The sequence below is a fragment of the Bactrocera dorsalis genome, chromosome 1 (assembly GCF_023373825.1).
Source record: "Bactrocera dorsalis isolate Fly_Bdor chromosome 1, ASM2337382v1, whole genome shotgun sequence".
NCBI classification, from domain to species: Eukaryota; Metazoa; Arthropoda; class Insecta; order Diptera; family Tephritidae; genus Bactrocera; species Bactrocera dorsalis.
Window position 1 is genome coordinate 61,265,894 of NC_064303.1, and position 23,618 is coordinate 61,289,511.

At 35.3% G+C, this 23,618-nt stretch overlaps 2 protein-coding genes across 19 annotated transcripts in view; both read left to right on the forward strand.

Moving 5' to 3' along the window:
* Positions 1 to 23,618, forward strand: part of LOC105224078 (voltage-dependent L-type calcium channel subunit beta-2) — a 995,088-nt gene that overhangs the window by 262,679 nt on the left and 708,791 nt on the right. For all 18 annotated transcript variants that reach the window (XM_049462492.1, XM_049462493.1, XM_049462517.1 and 15 more), the window contains one exon: positions 13,152 to 13,257. In XM_049462492.1, coding sequence (XP_049318449.1) covers positions 13,152 to 13,257 — 106 coding nt within the window. The remainder of the gene's footprint in view (positions 1 to 13,151; positions 13,258 to 23,618) is intronic.
* LOC125780351 (uncharacterized) overlaps positions 1 to 23,618 on the forward strand; it is a 296,278-nt gene that overhangs the window by 99,946 nt on the left and 172,714 nt on the right. The gene's annotated exons all lie outside the window — the stretch shown is intronic.

A 23,618-nucleotide genomic window follows, 5' to 3' on the forward strand; every position in this document is an offset into this window, starting at 1 on the left:
CTGCAACATATTTCCAGGCTGATCCTGATGGCGGTCTTGCAAAGTGAGTGTATTTAATGCAGTGAGTGATTGTTCTATTTCGTGAGTTAGAGTATGGAAGAGATAACTTGTTTTAAGATCCTTAATGGTATGTTCACGAATTTTAAGAAGTTCAATTTCTATTTGCTGAAGATCTTTTAGATGGATTATTTTTATGGATGACGTTTGTAACTTCCCTATTCCTTTATAGATGGTAATGGTATGTGCGTCCGTACAGTTCGAGATGAGATTTGCCTTTGCCATTGGCAACCACAATAAGAGTAAAATTATCCTGGAACAGTGAATTATAAAAGATTAGATAATTTTTTTTTTTCAAGTTAGACATTTGAGTTTTATTCACCTTCAGATTACTAACTAAACATTTTTGATGTTACTTTTGTGAACAACTCTCCCATTTTCTGTAATAATTGTTGTGTGTTTGTTTTCTTTTACAATTTCCTTTTTATATCGTGGTGAAAGTTTAGATCCTAATCTGCTATTTTGCTTAACAAATATTGTCTGCCTGGTGTGTAAGTTTTAATTTCTTTGCGGTCGTTGTTATGGTTTTCTAGGTCAGTTGCCTGTTTTTGTTTTAATTTTTCTATGTTATTCTGTCTGCTTCTATCTATTGAGCTTTGAGCACTGCGTTGGGTTTCTGTTATTGAATTAATTTCATATTGTTTTGGTACTCGAGACAATGCATCGGCTACAATATTTTCTTTTCCTGGTTTATAGATTAATTCCTTATTGTACTCATCCAGGTAAGACTTTCATATTTTAATCGCAATTCCACCTTTCCAATTACAATCATGTGTAAGTGGTTCGTGATCTGTATAAATTTTTACTTTGGAACCACCATAAAGATAACCTTTAAAAGTCTTTGCTGCCCAACATATGGCTAACATTTCTTTTTTCACTGTTTCATAGCCTTCTTCAGTTTTTGATAGAGTTCTCGATATAAACGCAATTGGTCAGTCAGATTGAGAGAGTACTGCTCCTATTGCATGATCAGAGGCATATGTGGTTAATGTAAATTCTTTATTGAAATCGGGGTATTGTAGTATTACGTCATCAGATATTAACGCATTTTTTTAGCTGCTCAAATACTTTCTTGGCCTCATTATCTAGATGTATTATTTTTATAGATGAAGCCCTCTTTGATATGCGTCCGTCTTTTCCCCTAAGTAGTGTCGTTAGTGGTTTAGCTATTGCAGCATAGCCCATTATAAACCTTCTATAATATCCTGATTGTCCCAGGAATGATCTCAGTTCTTTCAAAGTTTTTGGGCAGGGATAGTTGGCTATGGCTTCTACCTTTGCCGGATTCGTTTCTATTTTTTTGTCTGATATTATAAATCCTAAAAATTCTACTTTATTTTTGAAAAACTCGCATTTGTCTAGTTGGCATTTAATATTAGCTGTATTTAGAGTTTTGAATATAAGGTCAAGATTTTTGTAACGAGTTTCTTCATCTTTACTAAAGACTATAATATCGTCAATGTAAATATAACAAATATTACCTATGTGATCCCTTAGTATATCATCAAGGGCGCGTTGGAATATTGAGAGGGCATTTTCAACTCAAAGGGGAGTCTAGTGAATTTGTACTTTCCGTTATTCACGGAGAACGCTGTTTTTTCTATGTCACTGTCTTTCATGAGGATCTGATGGAACCCAATCTTGAGGTCTAACACAGAAAATATTTTATTGTTGCCTAACTGTGTAAGTACTCCGTTAATGTCTGGTATAGGGTACCTGTCCGCTATTGTGACACTCTTTAGTTTTCTTTAGTCAATTATCATTCTGTATTTTTTTTGTATTTGATGCATCTAATTTTTTGGGTACAATCCATACAGGTGAATTTTAGGGTGTTATCTAAAATTTCTTTAATTTGCTTGTTGACTTCGTCTTTCAAAGCCATGGGGTACTGATAGAATTTTGAGTGTACTGGTGTGTCTGTACTTGTGCGTATTTCGGCTTTAACGTTAGTGTTATTGGATATTTTTTTAGCAAACGGTTTAATTCTTTTCTTTGACAATTTGTATGATGATCTAATATGGGTATAATTGCATTTACTGATTCAAATTTTTTCTCCTTTATGGGAATACTCATGTCGTTTCTAAAGAACAATTTACCTCTTTCGGTGTCAATAATTGCACTTAGTTCCTTCAAACTGTCATTTCCTAATATTCCGTTGAATGTTCTGAGTGTGGGTAATAAAAAGAATTTAACTATTGATTTTGGATCATTAAACAAATTAGCCATTTTGTAATGGGTTATTTTTATTTTACCTCCTACGGATACTGCATTAAATGGGGTTTCATTTTGTAGTGGATTCTGTACAAGTTTTGGCTGAATATAATTTCTATTGGATCCGGTATCAATCAGTATTTTAAGCATTTGTCCGCTCCTCACCTTACATTCGAAGTACGGAAGTGAGGAGTGAGTTATTCTAAAAAAATAAGATAAATAGAATCGGTTTGCTGTTCTTGGTCACTATTTTCAATAACTTCGGTGTAGTCGCTAAGTGTTTCATCGTAATCTGTCTGCTCTTCTTGTTCTGAGATAGTTTGCTGATAATCAGTCATAGTTGGTACTAATTCTTCTGTATGGGTGGTATTTTACCTAAATCAAATTGTGTTCGGTTCATGTAGTTAATCAGCTTAGTTTGAATACTTCTGTCAATGTCCATCAGTTCTGGTCGTGGTTGTGGTTTGGCAACCATAGGATGAGATGGTTGGTATGATGGTCGTTGTACGTTATGGTTCTGTGCGAATTGGTTACCCACATTAGTAAAATATGGCCTTCGTTGTGGTTGTTCGAAACAATTATTTGATTGTCTGGGTTTCATAGTTGGGTTTTACAGTGTGCTAATTCTAGGTGGAAGAAGTAGTCTAGTTCGAAAATATGAAAAGTGAGGAGTCGGAACCTGGCGTGGTAATAACATTGGTCTATTGGGTAGATTTCTAAATATGTTTTGTTGTCTTCTATTTGACGCATGATTGGTACGGCATGTTTGATTTTCCAACTTCAAACATAAATGCAATGCAGTTGGTAAATCAGCAGCTTCTTTCATGCCGAGAAGACGTGAAAGGTCTCCACGCAATCCGCGAATAAATGTATCAAAAGCCTATCCCTGTACAGCTTGGTCATTAATTGTTCTGATTCCCTGCCGAATTTCATACAGCATATCTTATTAAGGATCAACGATAAATGTTTATAGACGGCCTGATGGAATTCTTCAACAGACTAGTTAACACCTTGTGCTATGGTGGTCATTTGGTACTCTAATGTACCCAAGTCCCTTTTATCTTTTTAGTGTAGCGTAAGGCATTTGGAGATGGCACTCCAATTTAAAGGTATGTTGTACGATTCTAACGCAGTGTCTGCGTTACCAGTTATTTTATTGCGAATGGTATGCAAAATACCAAAGTACTTTGCCGTACCAACTGTGTGTTCGTATGTTCTTAAAATTCTGTCTACACTTTTTTTCCATGAGCCAAACTCGGCTGGGTCACCGGAAAATTCTCTTAAACGTTTTATTATGTCGGGCACTTTGTCTACTTCTCCTAAATTATCTAGGTGCTCTTGGTAAATTCCTTGACACTCTACATTAGTAAAATAATTGTTTGATTTTGAGTCTGTTCTAATAAAATCGGTAATTGTTCATATAACACTTGCCGAATGGCATTTGTTAAGTCACTAGGTTGGGTCATATTTCTGTTGTTTTGAAACGTCGCTTGGATTTGTATCTGATTTTGTCGTTGGTGGGGACTTTCTTCAATATCAATTATTGGAGGTCTAATTGTTTGGATTAGCCATCCGTTTTTTCAAATTTTATTATTGTCTTTGAAAACCAGTAGCTGGGCTTACCCTATTTTCCTGGAGGGTCCTTTGGGTAGGAATCGCAGAATTGGGTTAAATTATACTACTTTTGCGTACAAAACTTCGTTAAGTTAATTGTTTGCAAAAGTAGGAGTTATTATTTTTTTATCGCTTTACGTCTTTTTAATTATTTGTAATTTTTATATGCACTAAAATTTCACAATCTCAATTAGTTAATTTCACTTTATATATGTATGTATATATTTTTCCGTAATTCCTAGGTGGAACATAGGGCCCCAATAAACAAATTATAATTCATTTTATTTACAGCTATAAATTTAATTTCTCTCCAAGAATAACCACTTCTCTGTGCTTCTGCTTCGACTTCCCGTCTCCAGGTGTTGGCTGGTCTCCCGCGAGTTAATTTTTACTAGAAGTAAAAATGAGTCAAAAAAATATATTTTGAGCTGCACCGAAATGTGTACTCTTTATTTATACTCTTAAGACTAACTTATTACATGGTTCTTACTGCTATTTATACTAACTAGTACGTTTACTTATTACTAGTTGATAGTTTCTTTAGATACAGATTCTATTAGTTGTTTAGGTTTGATTACATATACGAGATACTCGTATTGTTTGCTTAGATACATTTGCTTTGTTTTAAGATAACGTTGTTGTCAATGTTGTTTTGATTTTTGTTTGTTGTAGTGATAGTGCATTTCAATTGTTCCAACTCAAGGTTGTTTTGATGCATTCATTTACTGAAACAAAAGATTGTTTTGTTGTTTGTTACTATTAAAAGGAATACGTTCCTTAACTCTGCCCTCTGTTAAAATGTAATGTCCTCATTTCAAAACATCTAGGCTTTGAGTCGGCTTATTATTGTTTTTGCATGTTTCTTATGATGCTTTCTTTTCTCTTATAATTTTGTTTTTAATTAGCGTCAATTTTCTACAATTCAACAACCATTTTCCTGTTTTCGGTGCTTTTTTTGGAATTATTGGCTGTGTTTGCGGAAATTTTCACTTTTCGTATGTGTTTAGTTAATTTTTTTATGTTTATAATTAATACATTTCTATATTATATACTTAATGATTTTTTCGTGTTACATATAATGCTTCCTTTTAGTTAGTTTTGAATTAGCGATAATTTTCTAGAATTCAACAACAATTTACCATTTTGGCTTGCCTTGTTTTCGGTGCCTTTTTGGGTAATTGATGTTGCTTGTGGAAATTTTCACTTTTTGATTGAGGATAATCTTTGCATAAATTCCTTTTGTTGCTTGTTTATAATTACCATCACTGTAGTTACTTGTGCTTGGAGTTGGGCCATCTTTGCTTTTTTCTAATGGATAATTAAGGTTTGAGAATTCAACGTTGTCCGCTGTTTCAGGATCTGTTGCGAGTCGTGTTCCACTTTTTCAGGAATTGTCGCCGTCCATTGTTCCAGGGTCTGTTGTAAATCTTGCTGAATTCACCGCTGTCCGTTTCTTCGGGATCTGCTTGTGATTCACTGTGGAAGTAGTGTCCGCTGTTACAGGTCTTTTACTTATATTCATTGCCAATTTTTTCTGCACTTTTTTCAGGTATTTAGTCCTACTTCCTGTGGAATCTTTTTGAATTATTCCTTTCGGAAAAATTTGGCTTTTTGGATAGCAAATAAATTTGCCATCCCGGTAGAGCTCCCAGTTAATTTTTACCAGAAGTAAAAATGAGTCAAAAGAATATATTTTCAGCTGCACCGAAATTTGTACTCTTTATTTATCCTTTTAAGACTGACTTATTACATGGTTCTTACTGCTATTTTTTCTAACTAGTATGTTTACTTATTTCTAGTTGATAGTTTCTTTAGATACAGATTCCATTATTTGTTCAGGTTTGTTTACATATATATTGCTTGCTTAGATACATTTGCTTTGTTTTAAGATAACGTTGTTGTCAATGTTGTTTTGATACTTGTTTGTTGTAGTGATAGTGCATTTCAATTGTTCCAACTAGCATTGCGAATAACGTTAGGCCAGAATATTCGCAAAATTTTTCGAAGATATCGATTAAAAGAGGATTGTAAAGCATTCGCTGCAATATTCCACGTCTCGCAGCCATATAATGTAACGGATTTCAAGCTTGAATCGAATATCTTTAGCTTCATACGTATGGATATACATATGTGTGGATCTCCATACTTTATCCAACATTCCGAAGGCAGCGCGACCTTTGGATATACGGTTTCGTATATCAGCTGCTGATCCACCGTTTTTAGATATGATGCTACCTAAATAGCAAAACTCGTCGCCTTCTTCGAGGCATGTCCCAGCAATCAGTAGATTTGGTGTTTCGGTTGTGTTGATGCGCATGAATTTTGTCTTCGCTATATTAATTTTAAGTCCGGTTTATGCGGCGAGATCACTAACAGCTTGAAGTTTCACGGAAATGTGCGAATATTTATGGGACACCAGACAGATATCATCCGCATAGTCCAAATCTTCAAGACTACCGCTTAAACTCCAAGATATTCTTCTATTAGTCGCACACGCTTGACGCATCACCAAATCCAACACCAAATTGAATAAAAGGGGAGATAGCACGCACCCCTGCCTGACACCAGTCCTAACTTGGATGCCGCTACTTAAAATATTTCCACACCTTACTCGACAACTAGCTCCTGATAGCTCCTGAGTACAGCTGTTTTATTAGGTTATTTAATTTTTCCGGAACTCCTTTGCACACTAGGGCTCTCCAAATCCCATCATGTTTAAGAGTGTCGAACGCTTTCTCAAAATCGATAAAGCAAAGGTAGAGAGGTTCGCCACTCTACCGACTGATCTACAATCATTCGTAAAGTGTTTATGTGATCGACACTCGAAGAGTAATAACACCTTCTTTCAACTCGTCTGGTATCTCTTCTGAGGCCCAAATATCTTTAAGTAAAGGAAACAGTGTCCGCGCAGTCGTCTGAGGATCAGCTTTTAGGAGTTATGGGTTGATGTTATCCGGCCCAGGAGTTTTGTTGTTCTTTAATGCTCTGATAGCAGTTATTATCTCCGTCTCATTCGGGTACGAGGTGTGAATGTCACGTCTTGGTATGTGGCATTGTTGCGTTGGTCAGTTGCCGTATCGTTTGATACAGGTCACGAGTGCGGTACGTTTCCGCGGCCTTCTGTGCTTTTCTAGCTAAGTTGTCACTAAATTGATAAAGGAATTTATCCGTTCTCGCTCTTTTCTTTATCAGCTTGTCGGTTTTGCTGTAAGTGTGCTGTAGTGCCGCCTTGGTGGATCTCGTCTTAGCGGAATTTAACTGATTTTTTATTTCTCTACGTTCGTTTATTAACCCCCATGTGGAATCTGAGATCTAGGATTTTCGTTTATATTCATTGAATCCAATACAGTATTCCGCTGCTTTTAGGAAAGTTTGTTTTATACTTTTCCAGTCGCTAGTTGGAGTGTATTCTGTTTCGAGAGATGCATTTAGCGATTGCATTAGATTCATCTTTCAGTTTCTCTACGTCGAATTTTTTATGTGTCTTCTTTTTCGAGTCACTAATTGCCGCAACTTTGAGTCTGACTGGCGCAATTAGGAGATGATGGTCGCTTGCAATATCAGCTTCACGTTTATTCTGCGTGTCTATCAGGGAACCGTGCCATTTACGACTTATTGCTATGTGATTAATCTGATTTTCAGTCTTTTAATCTGGACATGTCCAAGTTATTTTGTGGACGCGTTTCTGATTGAATAATGTTCCACCTATAACAAGATTAAAATTAGCGCAAAACTCGGTGAACATCTCGCAATTCTCAGTCATCGTGCCTAACCCGTGCCGGCCCATCGTCGCCTCTAACCCCTTATTGTGATGACCAACTTGGGCATTCATATCCCCCATTAAGATGACTATATCACCCTTATTGATTTTACTCATTACTTTTGTAAGGCAACTAAAAAAGGCTTCTTTAACTTCCACTTCTGTTACATTCGTTGGAGCATAACTTTGTACTACAGTCATGTTTCTAGCTCTTGTGCGCAGCCTCGCTGAGATGATTCAATCCGAGTGAGCTTTCCACTCTGTAAGCGCCGCAGAGTCTGACTTAGAAAGAAGAAATCCGACGCCATTCTCTCTTCTTTGAGTGGGCTTATTTCCAGAAAAAAATATTTTTTCGCCAGAGGTTATTGTAACTTCGCCTGATTCGGCACATCTAACCTCGCAAAGACCAATGAGTTTGTAGCTGTTAAATTCTTTACAAAGTTGCGGTAGCGTAGTTGGTTCTAGCAATGAACGTACATTCCAGGTTCCTATTCGTAATCCATTTTTCATGCTGAAGGTCGTCATCAATTTATCGTTCTTAATCTTCACTTTGTTTATTTCGGTTTCGGTAATCAGAGGGTTTAAGATGAGTAGGTGATTAGCCTTCCGAGCCTAGTTCCTCGGCTGCCGGTTTCGCCTCTAGGCAGGCAATTGCGTAGGAATTTCCTCCTCGCAGGTGCTAAGGTTATACCGCCTTTTCTCGGACGACAGAGCCTCGTTTGTAGCGAACAGGGGGTACCGCGCGAAGCTGAGGTTGACGTTTGGGAGGGATAGGCTATATATTCGCATCACCAACCCCATTTGCCCAATTTTGGTATTAGCTGAATGGGACTTTCACTTAGGTTCAATATTTTTATGAAATATTTATATAAAATTTTAATTTTCTACTTAATAATTATGTTTTGAGGCATTTGTTTAAATAATAATATTTTAAATAATTTTTTGTTAAACAATTGAAATTTTTATGTGCTTTTCACGCTAAAAAAATGAAAAGCATGCACAACGCGGAAAATCTGTGCCGCAAGAAAAGCATAAAATAATAAGAAAAACAAGTAGGGAGGGGCTAAGTTCGGGTGCAATCAAAATTCCATACTCTTGCAACTTGCAAGAATCCAAGCCAAGGAAATACTTTAAGGTGTAAAACCAATCATATAGAGTAAAGTAAACCGGATGTTCGAAAATCCTGATATTAGTTATATGAGGGCTAGGTCACATTTTTGCTTAAATATAACTATTTTTGGCATAAAGATACACTGTTATGAGTAAAACACCATATCCTATATTTATTGGGATAACTCATATTCGAGTATTTGCCGATATATGCGATACAAAGTCACCCGGAAGTTCGAAAATCTTTATATTAGGTATATGAGAGCTAAAGGAAGTATCTGTCCTATTCAACTCAATTTTGACATAAAGACAAACTATTATAAGAGAAATATTATCCCTAAAATTCAATTAAACATCCCAGACATGGATTGATACTTTCGAACAAAAGTCAACTATGTGCACAGGGGTCCAGATATTCGGTACCTTGTACAATTTTTGTTGGATTTGAACAATTTGTGGTCATAAAATGGCATACGCTCAATACATTATTCGTGGAAAGTTTAATCCCGTTATATTCATTGCTTCTTGATTTCTCTACTGGAAACTGAACGAATCAAGTGAAATGAAAAATTCTGCTATATGGGAAGTAGGCGTGGTTATTGTTCGATTCCACAGCGTGATATAGAAATATAAAAAGAATGCTATGTACCAAATATGTAGATTTTGGATTTCATCAAAAAGTAGATGGTAGTTTATAAGAAAATAATTTTACAATTTTTGATTAATACTTTTAACGGTCCCTGTAATAAATGCCTCTAAATCAGGTGTCGCATTAACAGTTTGTGAGTTGGAAGGGGTTGAGGAGGTATTAGTATCGTTTTGACGGGGTGGATTTGGGATTTGGAGAACCTTTTTTTTTACTGCTTTAAAGCTTTTTTTCTCTAAAATAACTTATTTATTTACTTACATATGTTTAATAAATTATTTTATTTTAACTTTCTTCTTAACTTAAACTTTGAAAGCTTGTTTCGACTTTATTAATAATTACTTTTCGATTGGTTCAATTTTTTTTGCCTTTCACTTAAGCTTTAATAATTTAATACAAATTTCTTTTTAGTTACACTAATTCATAGTTTTTAATAGCAAATTAATTAAAAATGATTTTACTTAAAATTCTTTAAAAGAAAATGTATTTTTATATGTTTTTTCACTTTACAATTATTAGAATTTATTAATTTTTATTTATTCTTTTTTCATTTTGAATTTATTAACGTTTACTAACTTACTAGTGTTGTCCTCTTCGATTTTCTTTAGTCTACTGGGGGGCTTTCTGTTTTCTTCGCTGAGGATGCCAGTGAACGTCTACTACAATTCGCTGTTGTTTTTTTCGGGTTAACTCACGAAAACGGGAATAAACCGTAGTAATTTTTACTTAATTAATCCTGATATAAAACAAATGTTTAAAATCTACGTTGGATGTTAATTAAAAAAAAACTTTATTATGTTTTTTTTTATTTAAAGAGCGAAAGATCCTGTTTCATTGAGTTTCTGACGGAAGAAATGGTTTTATTACAGGTGTGTTTTACAATAACTCTGCGGCAGCGAAGCAAGGTGTCAGTATCACTTGGTTGTTTTCCGTTCCCACAAGGCTCTTGTAAGGAGTGGAGGATGCTCTAATTATACTTTACTTTAACATACCAGTTTGTGTATTTCGGGTTCTCGGTAAATTTTAGAGTCAACTGAGATATATTTTTTGGTTATTATTCTATGATTTGTTAAACTTGTAAATTTTAAAGTATCAGTTACGTTATGAAATACGCTTTTATGTCTTTTTATCATATTTATAAGTCTATTTTTGTCTATACCGTTAAGGTAATTGGTGTCAACGAATTTTGTAACACATGTATCTTTAATGTCATTATTGAATATTTCCACCTCATTTCGTTTATACTCGTAGCTCTTTCTGCTATACATTTCTTCTTCCTTTGTGAGAAAAAAAATTATTATTGCTTTCTTTGCTTTCATGGTTATCTTTGGGTAAACTATAATCGCATATATGTATCTTCGTTAAGATGTTGTTACAAATGAGCCCGTCAAAGTTCATATTGAAATTACATTAAAAAAACGCATATGAAGTGTCTTAACTCGCATTTCTCTTCACATTACTACTCGCAAATTTACTTCCCTCTTCCCTTTTTGTTTACAGATATTTTCATTATTGTGTAATTTATTTCTAATTCTATTGATTTCGAAATGATAATTTTACATCTTTGAGTCAAGTCTGATGGTCTTCAACTCATCCACAAGTTCCAGAGCTCAGAAGTATTTGTTTCAATGTTTCCGAATCATAACTTGTTTGTGAATTATTTTAGTTAAATAAAATTATTTTATTATTTCCATCAAAAGTTGTTATTGAAGGTAATATGTCATCAATTTTCATTAATTGGCTCGAGTATTGTCCGTCGAATTCTGCAATTTCATTAATGCAGTTAAAAATGAGTTGAAATATGATATTGTAGCTGCCTTCATTTTAACAGGTTACGGTTTCAGCAATCCAAAATTAGCAAGAAATAGTCTCTATCATTACAGGCGCAAAAGGACTGTAAACTAGTGCTATTATCATACATGTACATGTGATTATGTAACACTGCACTCCTACTGAAATACATACCAAAATATATACAAGATACAAGCTTTCGCGTTGTGACATATATGAAATTATATATCAAATTGAATTGTGTTAAATGACACATTTCTTTATTCAACTAAGGGGGTTAAGGCAGTGGCGTAGCTAGGGGGGTCGAAGGGGGCCGGTGGCCCGGGCGCAACGTCTTGGGGGCGGCAAAACGATCTTTGCTGTTTTTTAGTATTCCGAAAAATACTTTAACAAATTTTTTTAGAAAATTTATTATAAAAGATAAAGAGTAAGAGAGAGAGATACTGACAATGTAATAATCTGAATAACAACGAAAAATATTAATTTTTACTCGAATACTCTTCAGTCTTTGAATTTGTCTTATATCTTTCTTAAAAATAGTGATAGCACTTAAAGATGCACTTTTCTACCTTTGATCGCTGCAAAATGACATATCATATCATTGTAATTTAAAGTTTAAGCAGTTTCACATTCTATTGAGAGAACTTGAGAGTAACAAATACTTTTATTTCTCCAAATTTTCAAAAATGGTATTCAAAAACTACAATTCGGGCAATAATTGCTGCAAATTGTTTTAAAATTGTACAATATATAGGGCGAAAATGGGGTTTTTCTATGGCTTTTAATAAGATGTCTTGTAAATTTACTATCAACCGTATTGTGAGAATTTTGGAACTTCAGAATTTGCGTGGCTTCTAGTTCCTAAATTTTATATACTTATCATCGAAGATAATTTGTAAAAATTCAATTTTGTTCGAACCACCTAATGAAACTTGTAGGGGACGACAGAACATCCTTGGCTTGGATGTGTTGACTTGAAGTCACGAAAATTACAAAAAAAACATCTTGCTTCCAAAGTTATAGTTGTTTGTGTTGACCCTGTTCCAAAAAAAGGTACTTGCGGTGACAAGCATAAGTCCCTGTAGATTCAATTAAAAACAATCGGAAAAAAAAATTTAGTTTTATAAATAGATAATCCCGGGCCTGATCGAAGGATTTTATTTTTTTCAAAATTAAAAAATGGCGGCCTCAAGAATTTTTTTTCTAAATTTCCGATTCAAAAAACATAGTTTTGAGAAAAACGCGTTCAAAGTTTCACACTAGCGCTGTGAAGTGCCCGAGCTCTCTTTGTTATTTCTAGAATAACTCAAAAACTAATTATCGGAAAATATTTTTAAGATATTACACTTAACGGAAATGCGAAAAAAAAAATTGTTTCGAAAATTCTAACTACCTCTAACCCCTCAAATCATTATTAAAAAACCCTTTGTATTAATGTTTGAAGTTTCATATCTTTTTTCATAAATTTATGGCAAATTGATATACAAGGTCTGTCGCAAAAGAAACAGAACTTTTTCCATATTAACTATTAATCAATCACCCTACTCACCTGATCTGGCACCCTGTGATTTTGACCTATTTTGAAAACTTCATTTGCCCATGAAAGGACACTGGTTTCAGGAAATTTCAGCTATCCAAAAGGCGACGACTGATATTCTCAAGAGCATTCCGAAAAATGACCTTAAACACTCATTTGAAATGCTAATTGACCGGGCTAAACGCTGTATCGAAGCACAAGGAAACTACTTTGAATAAAAAAATATAACTTTTGAAAAATATTAATTTTTTGTTGTTTTTTTAACAGTCCTGCTTCTTTTGCGACAGATCTTGTAAATCTGTGGTGCTTTTACAATCACAACCAATTTTATAAAATTAAGTTTAACCTAAATTTAGTTACTACAAACTGTTAAATAGTCGAATTCTTTAAAATAATTAACCTTTTTACTTTTTAATATATTACAGTTATTATTGGCAGCATCTGGTTTTTATTAACCAAGGCGTAATGAGAAGATTGCGCTTAGGTGGAATGCAGAAATCTTCAAACCCATCCCATGTTAAATCTAGGAGGGTAAGAATATTTTTCCCATTTTACTTAATAGTAATCAAACTTTGTCGCGGGAATTTTTAAAGTTTTAAAATTCAACATTCTGAATATGTGATGGTTATTTTCGAGAAACGAAAATTAATTGGTGGAAAAAGCGATCCCTTAGAGTTAAGCTACAGCGCCTGGCGTGAGGGAGGATTTTTTTGTCAATCACTAACATCCCTCTCATATGTTGAAAAAGAATTAATTTTTTTTTGAAGTTCCCTAATATACTTAATATTATAAACATTATCACATTATATATACTATACACTATATTGAAGTGAAGTGAATGTGAAGGATTATCTCGTTTTTTCGCAAATTTAATTATTGGACAAAATTTTTTTTCGTTCTTTCAATTGTGGTTTGCTCATTTTGAGTTTCTTTTTTTCGTTGGCTTTTCGTATAATTGCGAAACGATATTTTTTTCGTTCTCGTCAATCGAAATTTTCACATTTATTCTGTTGCCAAATTATCGTGAATTTTAATTAAAAAAAAAGTTGGCAGACTTAAAATCATTAAAGCATCAAAGGACGGTGGCGGAAAGTAGCATTTTGCGTATAAAGACGGGCTTTACGAGGGTTGCTATATATATTTCTGGCCTAATAATGAAAATAGGCATATTTATCAACGAAAATGGCTTTTTTTTTCGTTGGATTTGGCTCGTCTTGGAAGACCCACACGGTCGATTGCTGTTTTGTTTCGGGCTCATACGCATAGATCCATGATTCGTCACCTGTGACGATCTTATAAACATCATTTTAAGCACCGCGATCGTATTTTTTAAGCATTTCTTTACACCATTCCACACGAGCCTTTTTTTGAGCGATTGTCAAATTGTGCGGGATCCAACGAGAACAAACCTTTTTTACGGCCAAGTGTTCATGCAATATCGAATGTATGCTGGTGAGAGAAATGCATAGGCATGCCTCTATCTGAAGGTATGTTACATGACGGTCTTGCATTATCAGTTCACATACGGCATCGATGTTTTCTGGCGCAACGGCTGTCCTCTAACGTCTAATCGAAACGGAATAATAAGTAAGGGAGGGCTAATTTCGGGTGCAACTGAACATCTGATCCTCTTGCAGGTTGCAAAAATGAAGCCACGGAAATAATTTAAGGTGGAAAACCAATTATAAAAGTAAAGTAAAGTTATCCGGATGAGAATATGAGTAAAACACACTCTCTTATTTTCATTGGGATAACTCACATATTGGCCGATATATGTGATACGACCCATTTTTGTCATACAGACGTATCATTATGTTTAAATGAGTTAAGCATCCACCCCCTCTACTCGGTAAAACTGGCGCATCCTAATGCAACAGTGCAATTCACCACAGGGATGTCACTACAATACAACACCAATACAATCCACCACACTCGCACCAACCCAACTGACAAAAGCAATGGACAACGGGGAAGCTGACATTATTCGTCCTAAACAATTCGACAGGTCAATTCGCTACCAACATTCGCCATACACACATTCGTTTTGGATACATTCCGTACTGCGCTACGCCGCGTGAACCTCATTCGATTGGATATTCGCCACAAGTTCCTACGCGCCAGAAACAATTTCGGGTCCATCCAGTTCCTGCTAGCGGCATCCTGTCTCAACTCAACAATAATTTAATTTAACACAACACCGTTCTAAATTCATCTGTTTGTAGATACATATATACAACTTAATTGTATTTTAAATATACAAAACATTAAAGAAATTGTACACCAAATATCCCGCGCATTTTTATTTGCATTATTGATCGCGAGTGTTAGTGAATTTTGAGTTCCCTAACATTGAGGGGTTTAAATATGGCCCTTCGAGCCTCACAGAGAGGCACTATTGGAGAAACAAAAAACATTAAATATATATATACTAGTGTGGTGGCAAAATAAACACACAAAAAATTGAATAAACTACAAACAAAAGTGCAGTGACCTAAGCAGAGTAAAAAAACAAATTCAACAAAAACAATTTCAGTTACAAAGTGAAGTGATGCAAAGTGCAGAAACGAACAAAAACAAAAAATAAAACTAAAAACCTAATCATAATAGCAGAAAATATAAGAAAAACCAGGTCCGAAACATTACAAAAACCAAAGACATATGTTAAAAGTTTTATACAAACAAAAACAAACACTAAACGCGCGAAACTTAAAAGCAAAACATAAATCAGGCGCGAAATCTAAAAACACCTAAACATTAAAACAACAAAACATATACAAAACGAAACAAACGGTCGCGAACATTACAACAAATATACATACACACAACAAAACAACAGCAGAAGGAGGCACCAGCTGGGGAAAAGAAGGAGAAACAAAACGCATTACATATACCCAGCAAACCATATCAAACCAAAATACCAAGTGAGCGTATCAAGTCCTTTAATATGTTATGTGCACATATGTATGTATACGAGTATATAGGAATATAAAACCTATCACAAATTCCATTTAACAATTTAAAGCGGTTACCAAACGGTGCTAATTTTTGGGTTTAATTTACCGGGAAACCCGAAAACTGTTCAGTATAATATACATATGTATATACACACATGCATACATACATAACTACAAATTTTAAATTTTTCGATGCCTATGTACTAGCTTACGTTCGTGTATTCAAATACACATATTACATACAAAAAAAAAACAAACTTCAATTTACTTGCAATATTTTCCGGCAATACCTCATATGTTTAAGCAGGATTGCATAAATTAAGTAAGCAAAGACAATAATCAAAAATTTTAACAGAAAAAACAAAGCACGAATTGCAAAAAAGACATGTATACATATTCGCATATATACCTAATAGAAATATATTTCTCCTCATATGTATATTCTTAATATAGTATGTACATACATACCACAAAAAATATACAAAGAAACTTTAACATATAAATTACATACTTAAAAAATCAGAAATATTAGAACATATGATTATTTACATACATATGTACAATATATAATACTGCATACGGAAAACATCTGGTTTTTCGAATCCGTTTTCCCGCTCTCTTTTCGTTGTGCAAATATATTGCCAAACAAAAAAAAAACTTACACAAGCATTACAACATATTGTTTGCTCATATACATATGTATGTAAGTACTTTAGCACAAACAATTTGTGCATACTAATCAAAAAAGCTAATTGATCTCTCTAATGAGCTCTCAATTGCTTAAGAATATAAGAAAAAGCATAATCATAAGCACACAAGCAATTCGTGCATACTTAGGTACAAAGCATATTGATCTCTTCGACGAGAAATAAAAAATCAACATCTAAAAAATTTTTGGACTCGCCTCCAAGCGGCTCATGACGCCATTGTAGATTCTGACGATTCAGATCTACCACAAAATTTTAAATTATCTACTTACGATATTTACGAAAACCGTTTGGACCAATATGAAGAAACGAAATCTATGATCTCCGATCAATTAAAGCTTATTAAAGCAATTGCACCTACTCCCACAGTAGAGTAGAGCTGCCACAAATAGACAATCAAGAGGCAAGGTCAAGCATGAGGTGCCTGCCTGTGATACAGAAACCTTTTACGGAGGTTATGAAGAATGGCCGTCCTTCCGGGACATATTCACAGCCATTTATATCAACCATTCACAACTATCAAAGGCACAAAAACTGTATCACCTCCGATACAACACAAAAGGTCAAGCAGGCGAAATAGTTAAACAGTTCGCATTAAATGACGATAATTTCAATTTGGCTCGGGAAGCTCTAAAAGCTATATTTGAAAACGAAAGAATACTGGTCGACAAGCAAGTAACGGCACTAATGCACTTGCCAAAAGTTAAGAAAGGAACACGTGTAGAATTCATCAAACTAGAATCCACTGTTTCAAATTGCTTGTCGATTCTATCGACACTAAATATTCCCACAGACAGCTGGGATCCTATTCTGGAAAACATTTGCACCGCCGCATTACCAGAAAAGTCGTTACTTCTATGGGAGCAATCCCTCTCATGACGAAAAAAGTGCCCAACGTGGCAACAAATGAAAGATTTTCTCACCACCCAATATGAAATTGCGGAAAGGTTAGAAGAAAAAATAATCAAAACTAAGAACAAACACTACCAAAATGGAAGCTTAAATAGACCCCAAGTTAGTAACAAAATCAATTCAAACAAAAACTTTTACAAAACGCAATCGTTCACATCTGAACAGAAAAAACATACGTCATGCGAACTATGTAAAAGAGGACATAAACTTATATCTTGCGAGAAGTTCAAAAAATTAAACATTAACGTAAAGAACAACTTTGTCAGGTCAAAAAAACTCTGTACAAACTGCTTGTCCCATACACACAATCTTAAAAATTGCAAAAGCAACTTTAACTGCTTATATTATCATAAAACACACAATTCAATGCTTCATTACAGCAGTTATCCCATCTCACCCCAAAGAAGCGCATTTATAAAACAAACCCAAGGGTTTAATTGCAAAAGCAAATCCGGAAACTGAAAATACTAAAAATTGCCAACAGACTGGCTCAAAGGCACAAAAATTTCAAACGCTGCACAGTGAAACACAAAGTGGACTAGTTGCCGAACCAGCTTCCACCATACCAACTCAAGTTGGGGTCAAATACCTTAATTCACAATTAAGGAAATTACGAAAGTTAAGGAAACTTCCATTAACAAACAAAACTATACAAGATCAGTATAGTGAGAACTTCTCTAAAGTCTCAAATACTCGATTAAATAATGTCCGGTACGTCGTACGACTACCGAGCCACAATTATCCAATACTCCACAAATTAGTATAAACACAAAGTCGGGGTTACCTCTGACAGTCTAAATTATTAAAAGCACATACAACTTTTCCGCCCCGCAGGATGGCTTTCGCCAATAATGAAAAAAAAAACACAATTGCGAACAAATCCTAGAGCGGTGGCGGGCTACTAAACGCCAAATTAGTGCATATGTACTAAAACATAAAATATACACAATAGTATCAAAAGGTCGAAAAATCGACATTTTCATAAATTTTCAAAATACAAACAATATCAAAGGGAAGTCAAGGGATCACCATACTCCCAATGCGATATAATGACGCACCTAGACTTAACAAAAGCAAGGGTAGCTCTTATCGCACCTGCATTAGCGCTTCTCATAAGGGTAGTTGGTGAGAATCTGTTGTACAACTTGAACATACCACTTAAAAAATTATTATTCTAATGAAGCCGTTCGCAATAACCGGCCACTCTCTCGCAAGAACCCTCTAATTCCAGAGCTCAAAACTCAAGGCTAAAGAGTACGCACTCTGGCCATATCTGAGTCAGACATGGCGTCGCTATATTTCATAAAAATAAAAAAATGAAAACCATTACAGAAAAGCAAAGAATATATAACCGATATACCAAATCAATAAAATAAGAAATTGTAAATAACCGCAAAGAAAATGAATAAGAGCAAACAACGCATACACATGTTCACTATAAAAATAAGTCGGATAAACCCGCAAAATATAGGTCCTAGCCATACGCACTTAAACCATGCCAAATATATTTAAAACCAAAGCCGTTTTTAGCATTTACACGTTTTCTGCGCCCTCGGGTACTCTACCAGAAGTACTCCGAAATACATGCAACAACGTGTAATACTAGGCAAAATATTCGCCTAGGGGGCCCAGGATGTTTAAATGAGTTAAGCATCCACCCCTTCTACTCGGCAAAACTGGCGCATCCTAATGCAACAGTGCAATTCACCACAGGATGCCACTACAATACAACACCAAAACAATCCACCACATTCGCACCAACCCAACTGACAAAAGCAATGGACAACGGGGAAGCTGACATTATTCGTCCTAAACAATTCGACAGGTCAATTCGCCATACACACATTCGTTTTGGATACATTCCGTGCTGCGCTATGTCGCGTGAACCTCATTCGATTGGATATTCGCCACAAGTTCCTACGCGCCAGAAACAATTTCGGGTCCATCCAGTTCCTGCTAGCGGCATCCTGTCTCAACTCAACAATAATTTGACACAACACCGTTCTAAATTCATATGTTTGTAGATACATATGTATATACAACTTAATTGTGTTTTAAATATACAAAACATTAAAGAAATAAAATCATCCCGCGCACTTTCATTTGCAATATTGATCGCGAGTGATAGTGAATTTTGAGACCCTTAATATTGAGGGGTTTAAATACATTATATAAGGAGGGTTATCCTTTAATTTCAGTTATGGTATATATATCACACATTGGTTATACCACATCTATAGATGCATAGGAGCGTGAACAGCTATTATTGGATTTCAACACTTTTTGGTCATAAGATGGCATACACTAAAGACATTATTCGCGCAAAGTTTAGTCCGCTATATTAATTGCTTCTTTATTTGTGTACTGAATCAAGTGGAATTTATAATTTTGCTATATGGGAAGTATGCGAAGTTGTTGTCCGATTTCGACCATTTTTACAATGTGACTTAAGAATGTAAGAGGAATACTAGAAAAAGTGAGCGGTGCCACGCCCATTGTCCAATTTTTACGCCAGCCCCCATAAAGCTCTCTTATACCATCTCGATGGTAAAATTTAATGTCTCTGGCGTATTTATTTATTGATTTATCATGCTTTTAGTAGTTTTTAACAGTACCGTTATATGGGGAATGAGCGAGGTTATCATCAGATTTCATCATCATCATTTTCACACTGTTGATAGAAATTGTTATAAGATTTAGTAGTTCAGGAGATATGTACATTAAACTTGTTACAGGGCGGGGCCATGCCTAATTTTTAAACAAAATTTGCACATCTACAAGCACCAATTTTTTTGTTTTTGTACTAAGGCACCCACATACTAAGTTTCATCGAGATATCTAAATTTTTACTCAAGTTACAGTTTGCAGACGGACAGACAGTCAACCGGATTTTCTCGCCATCCTGATCATTTTTATATAGTATATACTTGTATATATAACCCCATATTTAAATCGCTTTGCTTTATGAGATAAGTAAAGGGTGATTTTTTTGAGGTTAGGATTTTCATGCATTAGTATTTGACAGATCACGTGGGATTTCAGACATGGTGTCAAAGAGAAAGATGCTCAGTATGCTTTGACATTTCATCATGAATAGACTTACTAACGAGCAACGCTTGCAAATCATTGAATTTTATTACCAAAATCAGTGTTCGGTTCGAAATGTGTTTCGCGCTTTTTTATCGACAAATTTTGTTCAGCGATGAGGCTCATTTCTGGTTGAATGGCTACGTAAATAAGCAAAATTGCCGCATTTGGGGTGAAGAGCAACCAGAAGCCGTTCAAGAACTGCCCATGCATCCCGAAAAATGCACTGTTTGGTGTGGTTTGTACGCTGGTGGAATCATTGGACCGTATTTTTTCAAAGATGCTGTTGGACGCAACGTTACGGTGAATGGCGATCGCTATCGTTCGATGCTAACAAACTTTTTGTTGCCAAAAATGGAAGAACTGAACTTGGTTGACATGTGGTTTCAACAAGATGGCGCTACATGCCACACAGCTCGCGATTCTATGGCCATTTTGAGGGAAAACTTCGGACAACAATTCATCTCAAGAAATGGACCCGTAAGTTGGCCACCAAGATCATGCGATTTAACGCCTTTAGACTATTTTTTGTGGGGCTACGTCAAGTCTAAAGTCTACAGAAATAAGCCAGCAACTATTCCAGCTTTGGAAGACAACATTTCCGAAGAAATTCGGGCTATTCCGGCCGAAATGCTCGAAAAAGTTGCCCAAAATTGGACTTTCCGAATGGACCACCTAAGACGCAGCCGCGGTCAACATTTAAATGAAATTATCTTCAAAAAGTAAATGTCATGAACCAATCTAACGTTTCAAATAAAGAACCGATGAGATTTTGCAAATTTTATGCGTTTTTTTTTTTAAAAAAGTTATCAAGCTCTTAAAAAATCACCCTTTACAACCGTTAGGTGAACAAAACTATAATACTCTGTAGCAACAGGTTACAAGGGTATAAATTATTTTAGTCAAAAACAGAACGCCAATTGCCGAAACAGTTTTCGTAACATCTCACAGCTCAAGGCTCCCTAAAATGCATCTGACGAAAGAATATTCGGAATTTAAAAATTTCATAAGTTTGTTCGGGAGTTTAGTTCATAATGATCCAAATATTGAAACATTGCATTGGCAAATCTTATAAAGGGCTACAACAATAAATGTTTGCTATTTTTCAAAACGAGCTGCGAACTATCCTAAATCCATCAGCACTTTCGTTACGAGCGATGACCAATAAATTGTTTATGACTCATTGGTATCGCTGGGCGATGAGCCGCCTCCAGCCCGAATCACATGAAATAGCCACACATGGACAGAACGAAATCAGCTTTAATTGTTGCTAATACAAAGCCGTCAATCAGTGAAAAGCGCAAGTCCAAGAACACCCTCTAATTACCTGCACCACTTTCAAGGCGCTTCTGGTACAACAGTGGTTCGAGTTTGTGAAATCGGTGACAGTAGTTATTCAAGTGAGGACCAGTTATAAGGAAGCAAGAACGTTGCTGGGCTAAGGCTCCCAAGTCAACTTTATGACGGAGGACTTGCCACAGAAGTTGCAGATTTGACGCCAACACAAAACGTGAAGTATAATAGGAATTGGAAATGAATATACGAAAGTGGTGACAAAATTAAGGGCGTTTGTTAAGTCGCGTGTAAATAATTACGAATTTTAAGCGGAATCCTGGATAATGCGGTGTATTTCGGCTAACCATACAGACCATAATATCAATGTTAAGCAGGAAATACCGCACAACATTGATGTTGGCCAAATTAAAAGTGGTCCAAATCAACCACCGCTACAGAAACCCCTTTTAAGGTGGGTTGTATCTGGCAAATATATCAGCATTCTAAGTCTTCCTCCTTCTGTAACTAGCACATTATTCGGTAGCCTATTAAAATTGGGATTTGGAAAAATTACCTTTAGAAACAAATGACATCAAACTCATACCAGAGCAAAAATACTGTGAAAATTATTTTGTTAACACAACTCAAGTATTGCCTTCAGGACGGCTTCAAGTCAGGAAACGCTTTAGAGCTGATCGTAAATTACTCGGTCACACATATGAAACCGCAGTTCGACGGTTCGTAAAATGTATCTGAACTTTATGAATGAATACAGAGCACTGGGTCACATGAGCCCAACGAACAATATTATTCCCATTGAGCCATACTACTTCATTCCGCTTCAATGCGTTTTATGGCCCGAAAGCAAAATAATCAAGTTACGTGTTGTTTTTGACACTTCAAGACGTACTTTATCTCAAATTTTGTTAACAAAGCTTGTAATGGTAGGCCTGGATGGTTTGTGAAAGAATTGTTCTCAACTTCTCTTCGTTTTTGCATACGTAAGTACGCTCTAACGCTAGACATTACTAAAATCTATATAATTGGCACAGAAGAGATTTTATTTATTTATTTAGTAAAAGAAAAATAATAATACAATTATTATCTTACAGAGTAAGAAGCACTAGCTGCCAGGGCTTACGGCTTACTGCTCTAATAAAGCTATATTGTCTTAGAATATTAATATATTAGCCAGCAAAAGGTAAATATGAGATCAATATTACTGCCAGTACAATTCTTAAAATAATTGATGTTAGTAAAGGAAGTTAATTGGATCTAAGATAACTTAAAATTAGAGAATTAGATTAATTTTCTAAGGCCAATTTTGGACAAAAATTCGGCTACTTTGTGGATGTTTTCCTCAGCAAAAACCTTGAGCGTATTTGAAACGGGTTGGTCATCAAATAGTACGTTTCTAGTTGCACTGAACTTAGTGCATTCATCGAGAAGATGTTTAACTGTAAGCGATGGATAAGTGCAGAATTCGCAGCGTGGCCTATTTGAACCGTTTAGCAGGTACGAATGCGTGGCCATAGTATGCCCAATCCGAAGTCGAGTAAAAGCAATAATGTCGTTTGTTCGGCAAGTGGACGGAACATGCGGCTGCATGCCAGTTGTATTGGAGTTCGAGTAATGGTTTTGCACACTGTTCCAATAATTTATTTTCTGTTCTTTAAGGAAGTTATTGACGAGTAGGAAGATATCCTTCCTCACCATATAATTGAAAGTAAATAATGGTTCCATTGCAACTGATTTTGCTTTCAGATCCGTTAATTCATTGCCAATAATTCCAGCGTGACCAGGAATCCACATAATTTTGATTTCTTTGCCTTTTTGTATAAGTTTGGTGCGTATTTCAGAAATTAGGGGTGCCTTGTTAGTAATATTCATGCTACTAGCAATAGTTGACATACTGTCTGTGCAGATTATCGTCTTCTCGTTAGATTCTGAGGCGGCT